The 21,383-nt window shown below is 35.6% G+C and overlaps 1 protein-coding gene across 5 annotated transcripts in view; it reads right to left on the reverse strand.

Moving 5' to 3' along the window:
* The window catches only part of slc2a13a (solute carrier family 2 member 13a), a 132,964-nt gene that overhangs the window by 3,065 nt on the left and 108,516 nt on the right, over positions 1 to 21,383 (reverse strand). For 3 of the 5 annotated variants that reach the window (XM_088645086.1, XM_088645085.1, XM_088645084.1), the window contains exons 5-10: positions 10,884 to 11,047; positions 7,443 to 7,563; positions 3,307 to 3,432; positions 2,253 to 2,371; positions 2,006 to 2,158; positions 28 to 177 (exon numbers count right to left, since the gene is read on the reverse strand). In XM_088645086.1, the coding sequence (XP_088501212.1) occupies positions 28 to 177; positions 2,006 to 2,158; positions 2,253 to 2,371; positions 3,307 to 3,432; positions 7,443 to 7,563; positions 10,884 to 11,047 (833 nt within the window). The remainder of the gene's footprint in view (positions 1 to 27; positions 178 to 2,005; positions 2,159 to 2,252; positions 2,372 to 3,306; positions 3,433 to 7,442; positions 7,564 to 10,883; positions 11,048 to 21,383) is intronic. The other 2 variants (XM_088645088.1, XM_088645087.1) reach the window with 1 other exon arrangement.

Below are 21,383 nucleotides of genomic sequence, written 5' to 3' on the forward strand. Positions count from 1 at the left end.
TTACCCTTATATATTCAATGTGTCTACCTTCATCAGAATCTGAAGCCCCACATGTACATAACTGGTTTTCAAATAATGATTCAATTTCCTCTAGTCGTCTTCCTTTTGTCTCTGGAAGGCAACCAAAGACAAAGAGAAATCCTACAGTTGCAAGTCCTGAATAAAGAAAGAATGCACCTGAAAAACATTGACAAAACATAATTTAACATGGAAACAAAGGATTTGACTTGGTACCATACACAACAGCAATTGTTTTGATGTCAACTAAATGTAACTTTGCAAAGGTATTGAATATAGTTAATTCATTAAAGTGATATTTTTTGTACATTTGTGGTACAGCTCATCTGTTTAGTATTATTTCAAGTGCTTCTGTACTAATACAGTAAATCGTTCTCCATGTTCCTAGGTGAAGTAAGAAATGCCCTTGCTAAGTCACCTTCATCTAGGTGCAGAGTGGAGGATAAGGGAGACATTTACCTGTGGCACCAGACATGCAATAACAAAAATCAAAATAAGTCCTTTGTATACAAAATAACTACCTCGTTGATTTATGGAATAAAAATAAAACACAAAAGCTAACAGGTGTTCAGTCAGTGAAGGCAGTTTTTTGGAGAGTAGGTTGAATTTGAAAGCCTTGAATCTGGGATACCTCATTGGAATACCATTACAGTTTGCCAAGATGTGGCTCACAATTACTGAAGTACAGTACCACTACAGTGGAGGGGAACAGGGCAGAGTAATGGTTAGGGCTCTGGATTCATGGCTGGGTGGTTCTATTCATGCCCTTCTCTGAACACTGCTGTTGTATTCTCCAGCAAAGTACTTTACTCCTACCAGCTCCAGTCCACACATCTGTACAAACAGACACTTATATTAATAGATATGGTAAGGAGTAGCATCCCTTCAAGAGGAAAATAATGCTCCTGTCCACTTAACACATTGTCAAAGAGTGCCACACCGATCCTCGATCATCAGTCATCAATTATTGCTAAGTCTCTTGTGGTCATAGTGGAACTTACAGTATGAAATATGGGAAAACTGACAGTTTTCAAGGAAAGCAGGCACAGTTCTCATCAGTCCCAAGCTAGTCTGAGGATTGTAGAGGTTACAATAATTATGGATTAACAATTTAGAACTGTGAAACTGACAGCACGATCACTGCCTTCTAGACTAACCTTAGCTGAGCTCAGAAGATAAGCAAGCCTCGGCCTGGTCAAAACTGAAATGGGAGACCTCAAAGATTGCCACTGTAAGTGTCGTTAGTAAATTTCCAAACCAATACCCCAGTAAAGTGAGCAGGGACATTTAGTGCAGTAGAAGAATAAAATGTTAAACAGAGGTCCTGACTACTTGGTCATGAAAAATCCCATAGTACCGTTTGTAAGAGTGAAGGTGTTGACCCCTGTGTCCTAGCTAAGTTCCACTATGGGTTTGTGCTCTCTGCCTGCCTAAAAAAAGTTCCCCCTTAATTCAATTGGTGAAGCAATTTTGCAATTCTCTGCCTGTTCTTCTCTGCAGTAGGGCTGATGGTGGAATGGCTACTGTGTGTCGTTCAGCTGGATGCTACACATAGTGAATTAAAATTGGTCCTCTCCTGTGCATAAAGCAATCTGCCATCCTTTGGGATAAAAGATGCTACTGTATATAATGCAATTAACTGTAAATGTGTGGAGGGAGAGACAGTAAAAATAATAAATTGGAGATTACCAATCTTAAAATTAGATTAATAATTTAAAATAAAATAAAAATAAATATGCTCTCTCAAAAATACAATTTAGTCTATTTTTTGGTTTGTAACAACTAATGGGCAATGTATTTCTTGACTTAAAATAAAGATTGTTATGGAATTTTAAAATTCTATCATATATATTTTTACGTATATATTTTTAATATCAAGAGTTTCAATACAAGGCTGACTCATTTTCAGTATTCCATCATTACTTAACCATTAAACATTTTCATCATGTTTGCTTATCAAGTCACTATTAATTTAAAAAACTCTTACCGTAATAGGTGAGGTATTGAGCCACATGAAGGAATGTCAGCGACACCAGCACATTAAACGTCCAATTCACTCCTGCTGAACAGGCATTCCCTGTGCTTCTGGCCCACAGAGGATAGATTTCTGAGTTCACTGTCCAAGGCATGGGTCCCATTCCTAAGAAAAGCATGATAAAATTAGTAGAAAATTAAATAAAGTAGAAAGTAAGAGAATTTACAATGATAAATGAATCGTTGATTTTAAATCTTACCAGGTGCAAAACACATCAGGTATAAAATAAGGCCCAGAAGTGCGGTCCAGGAATAGGGTGTGGGGCAGTAATTGTAAGCCCAAAATATTCCTTCTTTCATCACTGTTGCATTTGAGCACCTAAAGAAAACCAAAACATTTCAGATCTGATTTTCAGAAAAAACGTACTGTATAAGTGCTTACATACTGGTAAGAAAGATGTAGGCTAAAGCTTTTGCGCATTGTTGTTGACAAAAATCCTAAAGCCTACAAATATCAATGACATCTTAAACTGATTAAACCTTAATGTAACAAAATTCATTGGAATTGTTCCAGTTTTTTTTTAAAAAAGTTGTGTGCATTGATATTTCCACGATTTACAACACATATTCCACCAAAGTAATCCTTCATAAAACTGCATAGATTTATTTTCATTTTCACACCGTTAACAGAACTAATTTACACACTATTAGCTAAGCAATTATTTTACCAACTACCACACATTGCGCATATCTAGAGATGACAACAATCATGTTTGAATGAATTGAATTATCAAAACATTGTAATCTCTATTAGACCATAAATAACACAACCAGCGATTAATGAACAGTCTCAAACATAAATATTGTTCCATTTAGAGACAGGCAGAAATAACTTTTTGCTTGTATTATCAATTACTTACAGTATATTAGCTGGAGCGATATATTGGATTTTATGTTGTGTTTTTACATAATGCTATGCACACATTTTTAAAAGCTACTTATCCAGAATAACTGCATTGATTTAGCTATTTCAGATAAACAGTTGGAAATCATTTAATGAAAAATGTTTATTTTCTAAACTCCTCCAAATGAAATTTTTCTAAGGCAGACTTTTTCAAGAAACTGAATTATTTTTCAGATGTCCCAAAATACCCAGTGACATCATCTCATGCATTGAAAAGCCCAGGCTTATTTTGATTAAGTAACCTCATATACAGTAACTACATGTAGTGTATGCCAATCCCAATTTTGAAGTGGGTGTAATATAAACCTGAGACTCGTGATACAACCACAACTGCTATATCTTCTTCTTACCTGCCCCATTCGGCTTCTTCAGTGGAGGCTTTATTGACAGGAACACAGGAAGAGGCAAAAATGGAGGAACTGTTCTCCTGGTAACAAAACCCACAGCCTGGGTCCAGCATACAGCTTTCACAGAACCTAGTCACAGGAAATAATCCACATGTTATTGTAGAACTGTGAGCCCTCTGCAGCATGCCACTGGTATTAAACCCTAACTACTTTGAAACATGGAACATCAAAAGGTATTTTTAAAGAAACTTCCAGGGTTCAATATTTAAGACAATGACATGATTACATATTCTAAAACCACAATTTCTCCAAAACAGAATCTACTGTATTCGATTCTGTAATGTTTGGTTACAACTTTTGATCTGACCGACTATGCACCGCGCCATCCATGTTTCATCTATATCTGAACCTCTCGGCATCGGATTTTGACATATTCCTAAACCAAAAGGTATGAGTGGGAAGCAATCAAAACCATTGATAAAAGCTCTTGCAAATATATTACATTCAATAATACTTGGTTACAACTTTTGATCCGACAGACTCAGTTTTGGGATACAATAACTGCACGGTGCACTGTGTCATCCAGGTCCCAGAGAGTTTCCGGAAAAAAAAAGTCAGATAGGAGCAAGAAATCACTTGTTCTAAACCTGATTTGGGCCCCAAAAACCAGCGCTGATCTTATAAATTCTCTAAGTAGTTTGTGAATGTTAATCCTAACCCTAGCTGGGGTGTCAACTGATCATTTACGCGATCTATATCTGAACCTCTCTAGGCATCAGATTATGACATGTTCCCCAAACCAAAAGGTATGAGTGGGAAAAATCAAAACCATCGATGAAAGCTCGTGCAAGTGAATGACATTCAATAATGCTTGGTTACAAATTTGGATCCGACCGACTCAGTTTTGGGATACAATTACTACGCGGTGCACCGGGCTGTCCATGCCCCAGAGAGTTTCTGAAAAAAAAATTCTGATAGGTGCAAGAAATCACTCATCCTAAACCTGATGTGGGCCCCAAAATCAAGCTCTGAGATTAAAAATTGTCTAAGTAGTGTGTGAATGCTAACCCTAACTCTAGCTGAGGTGTCAACTGAGCATTTCTGCTATCTATATCTGAACCTCTCTGGGCATCGGATTATGACATGTTCCCCAAGCCAAAAAGTATAAGTGGGAAAAATCAAAACCATCGATGAAAGCTCTTGCAAATGAATTCGATTCAATAATGCTTGGTTAGAACTTTTGATCCGACTGACTCAGTTTTGGGATACAATAACCGCGTGGTGCACTGCGCCATCCAGGCCACAGAGAGTTTCCGAAAAAAAATTCAGATAAGAACAAAAAATCACTCGTCTTAAACCTGACTTGGCCCCAAAATCCAGCGCTGAGCTTAAAAATTGCCTAAATAGTGTGTGAATACTAACCCTAGCCCTAGCTGAGGTGTCAACAGAGCACTTCCATGTTCTATATCTGAACCTCTCTGAGTATTAGTTTTTAAAATGTTCCCCTAAACAAAAAGTATGAGAGTGAAACGAATGTCAAAATGTTTCCAAAACGTTCACTTGTGATACTTTAGCTGTTTAGTTACACGATTCCATATTAATATAACTATCTAGTGAAGTTAAATCACTACATTTATCTTTTTACAATAACAGCAAGTGGTGTTCTTACTACGTATTCTTAGAAAAGGATAAAATGTTATAACTTTTTATGAAGTACAAAATATAAGCTTAATAATGTTAGAACAAGCACGTTAAAACCAGAACCCACTGTAAGTTACCAAGTTAAAGACTTGGCTGCATAAAATATGTATGCATAATTAAATTATTTATGATGTAGGTGGAAGATTGTGTACTTTTGTCCAACTGAGCAATTTTGCTTTTATAAAATAAACCGACTTTTTAATGTTTCATGTTTGACATGCTGTAATACACAGTTTAATATTATTAAAAGTATACAAATTCTTAATTGAATAAAGCTTGTCCCTCAGCAGTGACCGGGATTCTAAACCAGGCGTTTTCTGGTGACAGCTCAAATGCTGTACATGAGAGGTTAAGCTTTATTAGCTCCACCCGGCAGTGTCACAAGGTGCTTGTAAAAAAACATGCGGTATGATGCGGTATATTGCGCCATGTCCACCGTTATTTAACGCAGCGTACCTCGCTCATTTTGAATGGCTTGATCTGTAAACCACATGGAATTTGCTAAAATATGAAAGATAATTTGTTTGCTTAGTGTTCAAGATATCTGAATAGTTTAAAATAGCCTAATGTACCATACTGTAAATTTTAGATACATTTACAGATCCAAGACTAAGAGGTTTATGTTGTACTGTATTTCTTTAAAAAAATTCATAAGGAACATTTTAAAAGCATGTTAGCTGTTCTGTTAAGAATTTTAAAACCTAATTGTTACAGTGATGAAGAAAAACACACAACATTCATAATAAAAGCACTAGTTTTAGAATATTGCTGTTACACTTTTATCATTATTTACATGTTAACAAAAATATAATTTTCTTTAATTTTAAGGTTGTTTTAGGACAGCAAGCCTTTCCCCACAAACTGCAATGTTACTTCATTTCGAGAACTGAAACTTCTTGAAACCAGTATTTTAAAGTATAAAACGTCCAAATACACATTATCTACAAATAACATTCACATTATCCAATTTTCCTCCATTTCAGAAGTAGGCACAAGAAATTTACGAATCCTTCAGCTCATGTTATTTCAATTGTGGGTGCATCTTTGATCGTGTTGTAGTTTCTTGTTCAGTATGAATCACGAGTCAAAACTTAATTTTGTATTGCTCAAACAATATCAACCCATATTCATATGATTGGAGGGTTGTAGGAATTCTGTATAGATTTTATAATGATGAATAACAGTATATTCCCATTTACATCTGTGCAAACAAATGGCTTTTCTAATAGTCTTTTAATCTTTTAATGAGATAAAGTATATGGGTTTTCTTTACAAACTCCACATAAAACTAAAATAAGAATGCAGAAAAGGCAAAATCCTATTTTAATAGGTCATGTCTATTGTACCAAAAGGCCACTGAGCTAATGATCTCTAATTAAAATCCAATGATCAAAATAAAAATGCAAGGTCTGCTTTTGGGTCCACTGAAGATTCCTGCTGTACTGTTAAGCTGAACAGTGCATTTCTTCTTTTGCAATTATGATGAATAGGCTTCCCATAAATCTGAAAGGGCCTTTTGGCAAATGTATGGAATGCTTCTTTCCCTGGAAACAAAATCTAATGCTGCATAATGATACTCGGAGTAAATGTAAAAGTCAGAAATTACATGTTAATGTATCAGCCTTTTGAGTCGCTCTCTGTGCTAACTGGTGCACCGATGCACCGCACTGGTGGATTACAAGACTAAAGAAGACGAGTTCAAAGGAAAGCAAGGCTATAAAATGTTGTATTAGAGTGAAGATATAAGCATTACATTAGTAAAGTAAGAATTGAGTCATTTTTATGGACTTTGATAAAAATAAATTGCATTACTATTAAATTACTGTATGATTGCTGTAAAATATGACATGATTTTGCAAAAGAAGACCAAAACAATGTCTGAAAATGTAAACATATTTCTAAGTTTTTTTCATAACTTTAGTTTAAGACAATCACACTTTGAATTACAAGTGTGTTATTGTTGCACTTGTTTATTTTTCAGATTACACCTTCTAGCCACACCTTGACAAATGTCATGGACAGGAGCCAAAAGCAAGACATTGTGACGAAGTTAGATGCATGAGGTCACTGATCATCTGTTATCCTTTGCATCTGTAAATACATTTTTCATATCCATTAGATATGAAGATTCCGTGATGCAAGAGGTCTCTACAAGAAAACAAAAAACTGCCTAAGCACTGCCTAACTGCCTAAGATAGTACACATTTCTGCAATAGATAGGAAGTGAAGTAATCAGAAATCCTATTTACTTGCTCATTGTTCTGAAAAGTATTTTTGATTAACTTTTCACATGTACAACAGATATGTGCAAAACCTGAACAATAAGAATCCTGGATTTCATTACCATTAATCAAACAAGTAAATCAATTTATTTTGGACTGTGTACATGTTGGACTGCATTACGATTTAAGAGATCTAGTAATAGCCAGACATCCTACCCATATTGAGAGCAAGTTGAGTTGGGAGTAGAGGGGTCTGTTGGGTGCAGGATCACAGGAGGTGAATGCTGCGCAGAGAGTAAAAATCCAATTGCCAAGACCAGAAGACTCAGGCTGGTACCTACAAGAAAAGACAGAAGATTACAAGTCGACCTGATGGACATAAAAAATGTCATCGATAAACTTTAATATAAACACTATATTAATAAAGCAAATAAAGATAATTAAAGAAGAGCAAACATATGATCTATCAAGCCTCAAAGTATGGGTTTAATATTAGGGACCCTCCAAAAACAACAATGCAAAGAGCTAAATTGCTGCTTGAAACAAAGTCAAACAGCAGAACAATATAAAGCAATTTAGAGAGTACAAAATTGGCCAAAACTGAGGTTCCATCATTTCTCTGTCTAACCTGGTGACAAGATGGCAAGGAGTCAGGAGTTGTGCACTCATGCAGGCTGGCAGTTAGATCCCTGCTACCAGCTGTAGTACTCCTGTCCTGGGAATAGCTCCAGAAACCCTTCCCTGTTTTTTTCTCATTTTTTAGAAAATAAACTTTTAGAAAAAGGGGATCCTGTGCGAATTGCTTGTGCTCATGCCAGTGACAACAGACCAGCAACGGTGAAGCGCTGTGAGAGACCACAGCTGGCACCGTAGGGATGCCTGACTCATGACCATCAGGAAGTCTCCCAGTGGATTTTCTGGGAATTGTAGTCCTGAAGCTAACGCAGCATCTGTGAATGATCATAGCCAGTTTCTATACCTGGCTCTCCACCCAGCCCTGGCTGTTGAAGTAAACTAGCTACTGTCTGCAATGGGAAAGTATGAAGATACTGTAGGTTTACACCGCATGGTGATAAATCCTATCAAGACTAAGAGGAAGAAGTCTAAGAAGCCAGTCCTTGAGTGTTCCCCTGTTAGGGATGATAAGACAAGCTGAGTAGACAGAGATGTGACTATAACAGCACTACACCAGCTTTCAGGGCTTTTACTGGGGTTTGCAACAATGAGATTAAATCTGAACTGCACATTCCAAAAAAATTAGATGAATGAACCATTGCAATTGAAGTTCTGAATCTACCGTATAAGCAGGATAATATCTATTCAATTTCAATACTCTTTCAATAAATTGGCTTAGTAAACAAATGTCCATCCATCCATTACTAACCATTTCATCCAGTTAAAAGTCACAGGAGAGCCAAAGCAAGCAGCAATTGCAAGGCATTTTATTCCCTGGATGGGTAGACACAAACATGCACTCATTCAAACCAGGGCCAAATTTCCTAGAAAACAAATAACCTACCAGTGCATTTTTGGACTGTGGGAGGAAAAAGGACAAGCTGGAAGACTATGGGGAGAACATGCTAATTCCATGCAGATAGCACCCTAGAAATTAAACCCAGGGCCTTAGTGCTGCACCACCATGCTGCTCTAAACAAATGTCATACCATGTAACCTTTGAGATTGTATTGTCATTTATGTATGTTTTTAAAATTGTCTTCTCATTTATATCATTACAGAGGAAAACTGTGAACATCATGACATGCAGGGTAATTACAACTTGTAACACACAATCCACTGCTAAATAGGCTTGTCCTGCTAACTTGTCTTGAGACTAATTATTTACTAAGTCTTCTCCTGCTGAGCTAGTCTTGATGTCTTGACCTACAATTTTGTGGCTCATATCACTGACAACCATGCTCTTGAAAGATGTTAATATACCCCTTTCGTGCACTTAAATCTTCCCGGAAGCTTTACTTTGTGAGTACGTCTTATTTGCTTTTATACTTTTGATTCTGCATGTCTTTCAGTTACAGAGAATTAAATCCTCACACTATTCCACACATCACAGTTCCATGCTGGATTAAAATTAAGTCAAGGATGTTTTTTGGTCTTATTTTTTAAATATATTATTCAGGTTTTGTTTTTGTTTTTTAACTGATCTATAAATCAGAAAATCTGGGCAAAGAAGTCAATTACATTTTGCGCTACTTAGAATATAATTCATTTTTGTACCAAGTTATACAGTATATTGTATACTTAACAACTATAAAGATTCAAAAGATAAAAACAAAACTAAATAATGACTGAAATAAGAATAACATAGCAAGGTATTTTTTACCAAAGACTTCTAAATGAGGTAAAGGAAGTGCTTTAATTACAGTGATTTAACATCAGAGGTAAAAATGGTATTTTATCAATTTTGAAAACAAGACTAACATACTGTATATCATGGCAATGCAGTAATATTAATCTCTGATGGAATAAATATATCAGAACATAGTAACATAATATAGACATAATCAAAACTATATGAAAATACACCGCAGGAAATTAGTATCATGAGTATAGAAAAAGGAGGTTTTTTTCAACGTGACCATTTGAAGATCCCATATTACATATTTGACAATGCAGCCAATAGATATGGTGTAAAAAAATGCAAAGAAGAGATCTAGGCTACATTTTCTTTAGGCAGAAGAGGAGTGTTAAGCATGAATGTTTCTCTTTCTTATCTACAAAAATGACAATATACAATAATTAGCTACTGTATCTTCTGAAATTAACAGATGCCACACAATTACAAGTAGTAGCTCACACTGTCACCGCAACATTGATAAACGCCAAGTATCACTAATGGGTCAGAAATTTAAAATATAAATAGATTATTTGTTGATCTATAAAATAATGTATGAGACAAATGAGTTAAGAGGCCTTAAACTTGTGTTGAAATGACCATTATCAAATACTGAATACTACCTTACTTTCCACTGTAGTCTCAAAACAAGAGTGGAAATAAGAGACAAAAAGCAAAAACTGTATAATGCATTGGAATTTGTTCATCTTCACTTCTGGAAACCTTTAAAAACATTATTTCACCATTGGAAATTATGCAGAAAAAGGCAACCCATATCTAGGGGTTAAAGTTAAATTAAATTTTATGTTTTATTATTTATCTTTATCTTATATATCATACAGTATATCATGTTTGGGTTGACTTGAAACCAAGATGTTGTATTTAATCTCTGACAATTTGGATAAAGTCATGTTCAGATTAGAGAGATCAGAGGACTTAAAGCAAGCAAATTAGCTAGTAAGAACAGATGGCACCGTTTTACATTAGAAGGATTGTAAGTATATGGAACAAACTGACAAGTTATGTGATCATTGCTGAGTCATTGAAAGCTTTCAAGGAGATTCAAATTCAAGGATTCAAGAAGGTTTCTTGGATCATTTAACTCAGATAAGCAACACAGGCCAAATGACGTGTTCTCATCAAATCTCCACCTTGTGTTTTTCATGCTTAGACACCCCTGCACAATGACACAAGTTTCTGCCCATATGCCTATATCAGAAAGTGTGGAAAGATTTTTATTTTAATTGTATAATGCAGTTGCCATAAATACCGTAGTTTTTTAACATTTTCATTTGTTGATGCCTTACCTGTTAAACTACCCAAAGTCAACTTTCGACGGCCTACTTTTTCCACTAACCAAACGCCAAACAGAGTGAAAATGAAGTTTGTGAAGGCAGTAACTGCCGACAGCCAGATTGCCATTTTATCATCCTTTACCCCTGACATCTGGAGGATTGTAGCACTGTAGTACCTGGAAGAAGAAAAAAAACTATGATTAGAAACCATCTCTCATAACAGTTAGGCTTTTATTTAGTCTTGAACCTGTTAACATTAAGCTTAATTGCAGCTGTTCAAAAAAAATAGCACCAAACTTAAGCCTTGTAAATTGCAGTTTGTGTTAGCCAGTTTCACAGAACATAACAACAGACATTATAATTTCATGTTGTCAGTTGGATGAAAGTTGAATGGAATTGACCCATATAATTGCTATAAACTTTGCACTGAAAAAACAAATTACTGTATCAATTATGGTCACTGAACATGCCTAATTGTGGCCATTGGTATTTGTAATTAACCATATTCACATTGGCTGTTATCTGTAGGTGTAAGTATACCTCATATGGTAATCTCACCGGCTCTGCCAACTTTTTAAACTGTAACTAAAAGATATAACTTTCACTGAAGATACTGTACCTGACCAGGATAATAATTTAGTACACACTGTTATCAGCAAAAAAAATTGTGAACTTTGAATGGCACTGAAAGAGAAATTTCTAAGAAAGGACATTTAGATTTCTTTTTGCATCTGATAATATCCAATAGAACATTCTGCTTCTGCAGTATAAAAGGAATGCCATTGTGGGGAAGTCACATGCTCTCCATGATCCACCTTCTTCCTTCTGAGAGGCACTGTCTGCCTGTCAGATTTTTCAATCATACTTAATAGGCTCTTCATGTAAATAACAATCCATCAGATGCTGGCCCTGTAATCATCATAGGGAACATCTGAGCTCCTCTACTTAGGGAGTATAATTTTCCTGTCACCTACAAACTGTCACCTTGTTATTTTGTATATACATTTACGTATACAGAAAATGACATGGCAATAAATATCCTAGGAAATTTCTAATTATGTTAATGGAAAAAGCAGAGAAGCAGAATGATTCCAGACTCCCATCCTATTTGTGGAGTAAGAATGTTGTCCTGCTGGTCTGTGTAAGTCTTCCTCAGGTGCCATGTCATCCCATCCGTGGTGAGGCCTTGGATCTTATGATTCTGATCCTTTTTGGATGAAGTCACTTTCTAATAAAGTGTGGATGGTTGGATGGTAAAGCAGCATGTATTTGCACTGTCTGTGGTTTCCTCTTAAAATGGGAAAAAAGTCACTCACTGATCTGCATCTCAGAACTACCAAGAGATTGCTGAATAGTCTGTATACAGTACATCTTTACATATGATCTTATTTTGACAGATTTATCTGTATGGATTTGCACACACTTTGCCCTTTAAGATACAAAATCAAGGCTCTTACTCATGCTCCAGTTGGAGAACAGGTCCCACTCCCTATTTAAACCTCCAGTAACACATTTATTTTTGCTGAGAGACCAGATGAAGATGACCCGTCTGACTCACTCATCCCACCCCCACAACCTCTATGAAAATTCAGTGGCAGAGCATTCTGGGCAGCCTGTCACAGTGGCACAGCCAGGATTCATACCAGCAGTCTCTAAGCTATATGAATCGTAATGCAATTTAGGCAGAAGCTTTTCTCGGATGTACAGTAATGGAAGTAACACTGCAACCCAGGTAATTAATAAGCTTTCTTAAAATATAAGCAGCAATTTGTGCAAATTAAAACATCAGAGGAAAATTTTCCCTAAACAATGTATAGACTGAAGATGATTGTAAAGACAAACAATCTTATCCTTTGTTAACTAGTTTTCACTATTTCCCTTCTAATCATATCCAACACTTGAAAACCCTTTACATGGGACATATTCAGAACTTACTTTCAATATACAATAGCTCTGCTTCACATGAATATAGTTCACTGGAAAAACAAGGGAAATCTGATTTCGAAATGAAATTTCAAAATGATGCATGAACTAAGGGTGGCTACAGCTTTAACATAAAAGTCACAAAATGTGTAGTCTCTGGAAGATAGTTAATGTGCCATTAGAATACTTTGCAGAGACAGCGAGCTTAACGCTGTTCAGCAGTTTATGACTGAATAATAAGAAAGGCACTCAGGCACTTTGGCTGTAAAAACCAAGAAACATATGCATAAACCAATCACAGCAGTAAGAATATCTGCTTCTTCCAGTTCCAGTTCCAATTGATAAATTTGACTGATTTTTCCGATAGTTGTTAGGTGAGATGTGCCACCTATTTTTCAAATTTAATCCTTATTACTGGAGCACTATATAAAACAATTTAACAAAAATGCAAAATAACTGCAACAGGTTACAGGGGTGCTAGTGTAATTAAAAACTGTAAGAAACCGCTTACATTCTGCAGATCTGACACTCCATTAAAAATTAACCATATTCCAGGGCTTAGTTCTAGTGATCTCAGATAAGGCATACATCACAGAAAAAATCTAAAATGGCTATGCTAGACCACCATAAGGTATGGAAAAACCATATCAATCACCTGAAACATTTTTTTCATGATCAGTACAAGTAGTTGAAGGCTTCCATTATCTTACATGTTTGTTTACAACCATCATGGTTGCCTATAAACTAACAAATAAACAAGAGACATGGGGCCTCTAAACTGCAAGAACCTAGGCTTTCAGCAACCCAAACCCCAACTGGTGCAACAGGCACAGGCAGTTCTTAACTGCACCACTGTGAGTACAATGACATTTACACTCTATTGCATTTATGGAGTTAAAGTGATCAATTATTTAATTTGAGAATTAATCTTCCTCACTACCACTACAATGCACTGCAAGCTGTGTGTACATTCGAAAGGCCGAACTGAGGGTGTTTACCGCAAACTTTGCCAGAAATGTCTGTTTCCATTTGCTGATACGCTATTACTAAGATACAGTACAAATAAGATCAATTTACATGAATAATAAGAGAGATAACGTTTCTATAGTTTCTTGTCTATTCAGCAGATACCAGGTGAGGCCAAGTGTTGATTACTTAGTCAGAAATCATTCCTTCAACACACGATAATACAGAGAATTCCACCATTCATTACTGAATGGATGAAAAGAATACCCAAGGAGGTGGCAAAAAGTATTATATTCCTATTCTTTCATAAATTAATAGATGTATGAAATAGTAGATTCTCCAGGGAATTAATCCAGAAATTCAAATACAACAAAAATATGCCTTAATTCTTTTTTCTTCTCTAAGGGGCTCCAGGCAAAGAAAGAAAAAGTAAAAAACCTTTCAAACCCCGAAGACAAAAGAATGATAAAAAGAAAACACTAATTAATACTGCTTAAGCACACCATGATTCCCCTGCAAGGGGTTGTTAAATTACATTTCACATTTTCACATTTTCTCCTTGGCAATGTTCGCTTCTGGAAAATAATATTTGTGAATCAGTCATTTGTCTTGTGTTACTGAAATCACTGTATAGAGCAAAACAGTTTTTTAAATTTTATATAAACTGGCATATAAAGTTTACAAAATCTGTACACTGATGAACTACGAACTATGAACACAATTAACTAGGGGTTTAATTTTCAAGTGTAAAACTAATCTCTGGTACTGCATATACTGTACAGTAACACATAAAGGAAGCAAGTTTCTCCAGGCCTTTCATCTCAGCATCCTCAAGTTCAAAGTCAGCATGTTCTGAACTAACTGTAATTTTCATGAGTTAATTAATGCTCAGCTCTTCTCGGGACTTGAATTTTGTTAGCTCTAAAGCAAAAGTGGACTTGTGCTTTGCTTAACATTCTGCAAATCATCTTAATGTACAGCATCATCACTGTTTTGCTATTGGGACCCTCTGAGCAGAAGACAGCAAAACCTAAAAGGGCATCTAAAAATTATTCTCAAAATTTTCAACATTTTCAGAAAGTGTTACACCTGAGGAAATGGGACATATATGAGTACAAAATAAAATGGAAACCTTTCATCCCAATAATTGATGGTTATTACCAACAGTAAACTGAAATGGTTTGGTCCCAGAGTCACTAGGTACTCTTGGAGGATCAGTCTGATCAGATCTGGTTAATTTAAGAAGTACTGTACTTTATCGTACGTTGTAGGACAGAAATTGTACTAATGATATGCAATTCCAATTTTATTGCTTGAGATGAAACCTGGAGATGTGTCTGTGAAAATCAACCCAGGCATGTTATTCTTGGCTTCTTTCTAGAAATGGTTGGATTAGACACTTACATCCAGTTTATTTTAATAACCAAACATAACAGTTTAGATGGACCCAATTGTCTCCTTTTATTTGTGACCATTCTTATATTCTGTGATTCATGAGTGTTCTTATCCAGACAATAGAAGAGGGGGACTACGCCATCAGAATGCTTGGACATCTGAGAAATTGAAGTCACATTAATGGAGAAAACACTGAAAGATTAGGGTAGATTTAGAAAAAAAATACAACACCTTCAAAATACCTGCAATGTAAGAAAATTGAAATTGAAGCTCCATTAAGGGTAAGAACACTGAAGAGTGGATTTAATAAAAATACAGCATAAAACATTCAAAACCTGTAAATCACAAAAATATTACTAAGTGTGTCTGAAATCACTACAATGCAGTACAAGTTTGTACAGTAACACAACATTCTTTAATTTATACCACTTATTTTTTATACTTGGATTACGTTTTTGGATTATTATTTTTTTGGTTTATAATATGGAATTTTAAAGAAATGGGCTACAATACATGGGTACAAAAGGGAATTATACATATTGCAATGAAGGCTAAGATGCATACTAAAAGTTTTTGCTTTCAATATTACAACAATGGAGGAATATTAAAACACGAAGTAAAGTGTTTCACAGATACCAACCAGAAACCTATAGACTTTAAAGGAAAAGTAATGTCTTATATGTAAATTTTACTTAGTCGTAAATGTAAAATTTAGGCTCAGCAAAGACAAAACTCTATATTAAAACGATTCATCATAAAGAAACACAATTTTGATTAACATTTAAGATTAAGAAGCCTTCTAGACCTGATATTCCGCCAGATTTACTAAAGGAAACAAAGATTTTATTCACAGGCTAAAAAGTAAATTACACTCACATCCAAAAGGTCCTAACAAGGTGCAAAGTTTTTTCTCAGAAAAATGTCTCTCAAAAATTCTCAGAGAGATCAACTTAACTTTAAGACTTATAAAGACGTACAGTGCCTTGCGAAAGTATTCGGCCCCCTTGAACTTTTCAACCTTTTGCCACATTTCAGGCTTCAAACATAAAGATATAAATTTTTTATTTTATGTGAAGAATCACCAACAAGTGGGACACAATTGTGAAGTGGAACGAAATCTATTGGATTTTTGAAACTTTTTTAACTAATAAAAAAATGAAAAGTGGGGCGTGCAAAATTATTCGGCCCCTTTACTTTCAGTGCAGCAAACTCACTCCAGAAGTTCAGCGAGGATCTCTGAATGATCCAATGTTGTCCTAAATGACTGATGGTGATAAATAGAATCCACCTGTGTGTAATCAAGTCTCTGTATAAATGCACCTGCTCTGTGATAGTCTCAAGGTTCTGTTGAAAGCGCAGAGAGCATCATGAAGACCAAGGAACACACCAGGCAGGTCCGTAATACTGTTGTGGAGAAGTTTAAAGCCGGATTTGGATACAAAAAGATTTCCCAAGCTTCAAACATCCCAAGGAGCACTGTGAAAGCGATCATCTTGAAATGGAAGGAGTATCAGACCACTGCAAATCTACCAAGACCTGGCCGTCCCTCTAAACTTTCAGCTCAGACAAGGAGAAGACTGATCAGAGATGCAGCCAAGAGGCCCATGATCACTCTGGATGAACTGCAGAGAACTACAGCTGAGGTGGGAGAGTCTGTCCATAGGACAACAATCAGTCTTACACTGCACAAATCTGGCCTTTATGGAAGAGTGGCAAGAAGAAAGCCATTTCTCAAAGATATCCATAAAAAGTCTCGTCTAAAGTTTGCCACAAGCCACCTGGGAGACACCCCAAACATGTGGAAGAAGGTGCTCTGGTCAGATGAAACCAAAATCGAACTTTTTGGCCACAATGCAAAACGATATGTTTGGCGTAAAAGCAACACAGCTCATCACCCTCAACACACCATCCCCACTGTCAAACATGGTGGTGGCAGCATCATGGTTTGGGCCTGCTTTTCTTCAGCAGGGACAGGGAAGATGGTTAAAATTGAGGGGAAGATGGATGCAGCCAAATACAGGACCATTCTGGATGAAAACCCGTTGGAGTCTGCAAAAGACCTGAAACTGGGACGGAGATTTATCTTCCAACAAGACAATGATCCCAAACATACAGCAAAATCTACAAAGGAATGGTTCACAAATAAACGTATCCAGGTGTTTGAATGGCCAAGTCAAAGTCCAGACCTGAATCCAATCGAGAATCTGTGGAAAGAGCTGAAAACTGCTGTTCACAAACGCTCTCCATCCAACCTCACTGAGCTCGAGCTGTTTTGCAAGGAAGAATGGGCAAGAATTTCAGTCTCTCGATGTGCAAAACTGATAGAGACATACCCCAAGCGACTTGCAGCTGTAATCGCAGCAAAAGGTGGCTCTACAAAGTATTAACGCAAGGGGGCCGAATAATTTTGCACGCCCCACTTTTCATTTTTTTATTAGTTAAAAAAGTTTCAAAAATCCAATAGATTTCATTCCACTTCACAATTGTGTCCCACTTGTTGGTGATTCTTCACATAAAATAAAAAATTTATATCTTTATGTTTGAAGCCTGAAATGTGGCAAAAGGTTGAAAAGTTCAAGGGGGCCGAATACTTTCGCAAGGCACTGTATAAATTATAGTATATAAAAAATGTTATTGATTCATCAAACACATAAAAGTTGTAGTCAACATTGTGATCCACAGGGACTTTCATCTGCATAAAATAGGATTTGTTTGCAGAACCATTACTGCACCCTTTTCCAATGTTTTAATGTGGGGCCTCAGGATGAGCAGAACCAGTGTCAGACAGGATATCTCACATTTGTCTTGGAGATTTAAAGTGATACTGGCCATTATATTATTGCATACTCTGCTTCTCTTTTCTGTCAGTGTTTTGAAGGCCATGCTGAAACTCCCCAAGAAGCTGACATAGGCCCACATAGCAGTAATCTGTTGTGTGTTCCAGTGTGCATTATTTAAACATATATTTCTTCTCTTGCAATCTGGCCCTTTTCTGGAAAATCATAAGTTTAGTTTTGTTCAGACTAATACCAAGAGCCCAAGTCTTTCACTAATGTGTGGCCACTACTGACCACACTACTGTATGGCCAGTTTGTAGAGGATGTCCTGCTTTGTTAGTGAGAGCAGGTGTTCAGTGCACAACAGGTGCATTTTTCAGTATGTTGTTTTGTAAGAGTCCAAAGATGGGGAAATGCACAAGTTCTGTGTCAATGTGGCTGATATACATAATATAAAGTGTGGAATTCTGAGTACTGTAATATTATTCAAGTGTTCCATGTGCATGTTTACTTTCTTTCTATAAAAATATTCTATAATTACTTAGTTGCAGTATCTCAGTGCTACTGTAGAGGTCAGTTTTGCTTAAGACACTCAATTACTGATTTCAAAAAGAAAATGAAAAGTATATAGTATATGCATTACATATAATATACTTGAAAAGCTGTTGCAAAATGTACATCATTTTAAGCATAGTCAACTGGAAAAAAAATGACATTTTTGGTTTTGTGGACTTTCTTCTTCCTGGACTTCGTACACCAAAGTTATTTATTACTGTTGTACTTGTGTGTACAATATGAATTAGGCTATAAAACACTGTTAGAACTCCTTCATAAAGATGACACAATAAAACGATATGCATTAAAACCATGTAGTATAATACAGTTACACATTAACATACCAGGACCAATGTTAGTCAGTTCTTAAGTCATTATTGGTGTCTTCCATCACCTTACTTCTTTACCTGATGTTCTATTATTAGCTATCTTCAGGACTTATGTTTTATTATGAACCATCACAAATACTGCATGCATGTAATGCCATTTGCACAAATGGTATTAAAGGATTATGCATATTGTTATGTAGTTTTTAAGAAGGAGTTATATGGGAATTATTGAGTTATAATGTATTTTAGGGTTAGGTGTTTTCATCTGTATGTATCTTTTTTAAATAATGTTGAAGATATAAATAATATTAGCATGCTTGAAAAACTACTTTATAATATCAGCAACTGAAAAAAACGAATGATTTACAATCTAATCTAAATAGAAGACACGTGGTACAACACACAAGTGACCCTTAACAACCTACTGTAATTAAACCTACTATTTTAAAACAGTAGTCCTTAATTTAACCAGAAAACAAGTTCTTAATTATAATGGTGATTTAGCCAAGAGACATACAGTATATCATTCCATCACTGTTGCGCAGAAATCTAAGCAGTGAAAAAAGATACCAAACATAATTGAATTAAATGTAGTATGAGAAATGTAATTTGTGTTACTGTATTTCATAACAAAACAGCCTCAGCAGGTTTTTCCTGCTAAGTAGTTTCATATTACATCTCACATTTGCTTCACCACTTACTTGAATTTTAATATTGTTTAACTGTTATTGCTGGGTTTCTTTGTTTTCATATCCTGGAGAAAGGGGTATGAATGTAATTACAGCTTTTGTCTTCAGCAATGACACACTCCGAACTCTGCTATTTGTGTAAGCCATGTCAGCTATAAAAACTGCACAGTCAAAGCCCGTTTTACATTTTATGAGATATTTCAAATATCCAAAGCAAATGTTGATAGTTCTTTGTATAAGCCATTCACTACTATAAACAATCCACAAAAGCAAGGGATAACATGCACACTCTACACAGATAGTTCCCTGGCCTCCTAGGTCCTGAGTCACAGTCAGATAGGACACAAGAGCCGTGAGGTAGAAATGCTAATTGCCTAGCCACTGTAGTGCCTCCATGTTAACTAATGCAGCCAAAACGAGTGAGAGAAAACAGGTTTTCATGTTGAACTGGTACGTTTTTCAAAAATGCACCAACATATAAATACATAAGCATAACTATGCCACTGTATAGATAAAGGAAAATACTGTTGCTGTTTTGTAATATTTAATTACATTTAAAAATATAAAAACATTAACTGCAAAATACTGAAAGAATTATGTAAATCACCTGTAGAGTATCCAGGTTTTAAATGAAGGTTGGGGAAACACCGCACTGACTACATACTGTAGAACTGACCTGCCCAGTCCAGTATTACTCTTCTAAATGTTGAGGTATGTTCTTATGGTTCTGAATGGAGCTAAAAACCCAGATGTTACACAAGAGAAAATAAAATATGTACAATATATAGACACATTTATTTAGATATTTTCAATAGAAATATGTCATATTGGGTTTTCCTAAATCTTAGTCAATTCATAGGTAATTTCAGTGGCATTTCATTTCATATTTAATGTGATCCTTGCTGGCACATCAGTTTTAATGAATCCGCAAAAACGGATATACTGCTGAAGCTGTTCCACATAATTCCTATGTTATGTGCGGTAAGGAATGCTAACAAATGGAGATTTTATATCTTTTCAGGTTTTTTTTTTTTATTGGATTTCTTTTCAGGTGGCTAATCTGACATAAATAATGGGCTTATATAATAATTCTTTCCAGTCTTCCTGCAGTTTAATTAAATTTCCAGGTACCTGTACAGTATGTATTTCAAGACAAAAGGGTCTCCAAACTTTTAGGAGAAAATCCTAGGCAGAATCCTACTTTTAAACACAAAATTATATCCATCACTAAGAGTACATTAAGAGAAAAATGACTGTACACTATAATAAAATATTAATATGCTGATTATATAATGATAATTTGGACACGAATCTCATGAGTGCTGAACTACTGAACTGCCGCTCAGAATTTCTACAAGCTGACTCCTGACAGAGAACGGCAGGGCCTAATGGGGAATTTTTACCATTTCATGCCTGGGTTATGTTGCTCTGGTGTAGGCTTTGACTGGTCCCTCAGGAGAAAAAAGATTGAAAAACCATGTACAGTATATTCCTACTGTATATTATGTGGCCAGTGCTTCATGACATGCAGATTACAACAAATCGCAGAAAGAGGAAAAAATAATAACACGAGATGTATTTATGGTTTTTAGAAACCAGTTTAAAAAATCTATTTCTAAATCATTTTTTTCACAGTATTTTAAAGAAGGGTTGTACATCATTTTCTGCATTATTTCAAATATTGTGGATTTAACTTACAGAAAATAGAACTGAAAGGCAAAACCTTCAGAAATTCTTGCTACATTAAGGAAAGTAAAACACCCACATTCCTTCGCAAGTGACAAAGCACATCATCACAGCATATTGCTAGTCAGTAACAAAACAGAATCAATTTCATAACCTATTAAGAAATTGTATAGTTGGTGAGCAATTCAGAAA

Source organism: Lepisosteus platostomus, chromosome 9 (assembly GCF_059453375.1).
Source record: "Lepisosteus platostomus isolate fLepPlt1 chromosome 9, fLepPlt1.hap1, whole genome shotgun sequence".
Taxonomy (NCBI): Eukaryota; Metazoa; Chordata; class Actinopteri; order Semionotiformes; family Lepisosteidae; genus Lepisosteus; species Lepisosteus platostomus.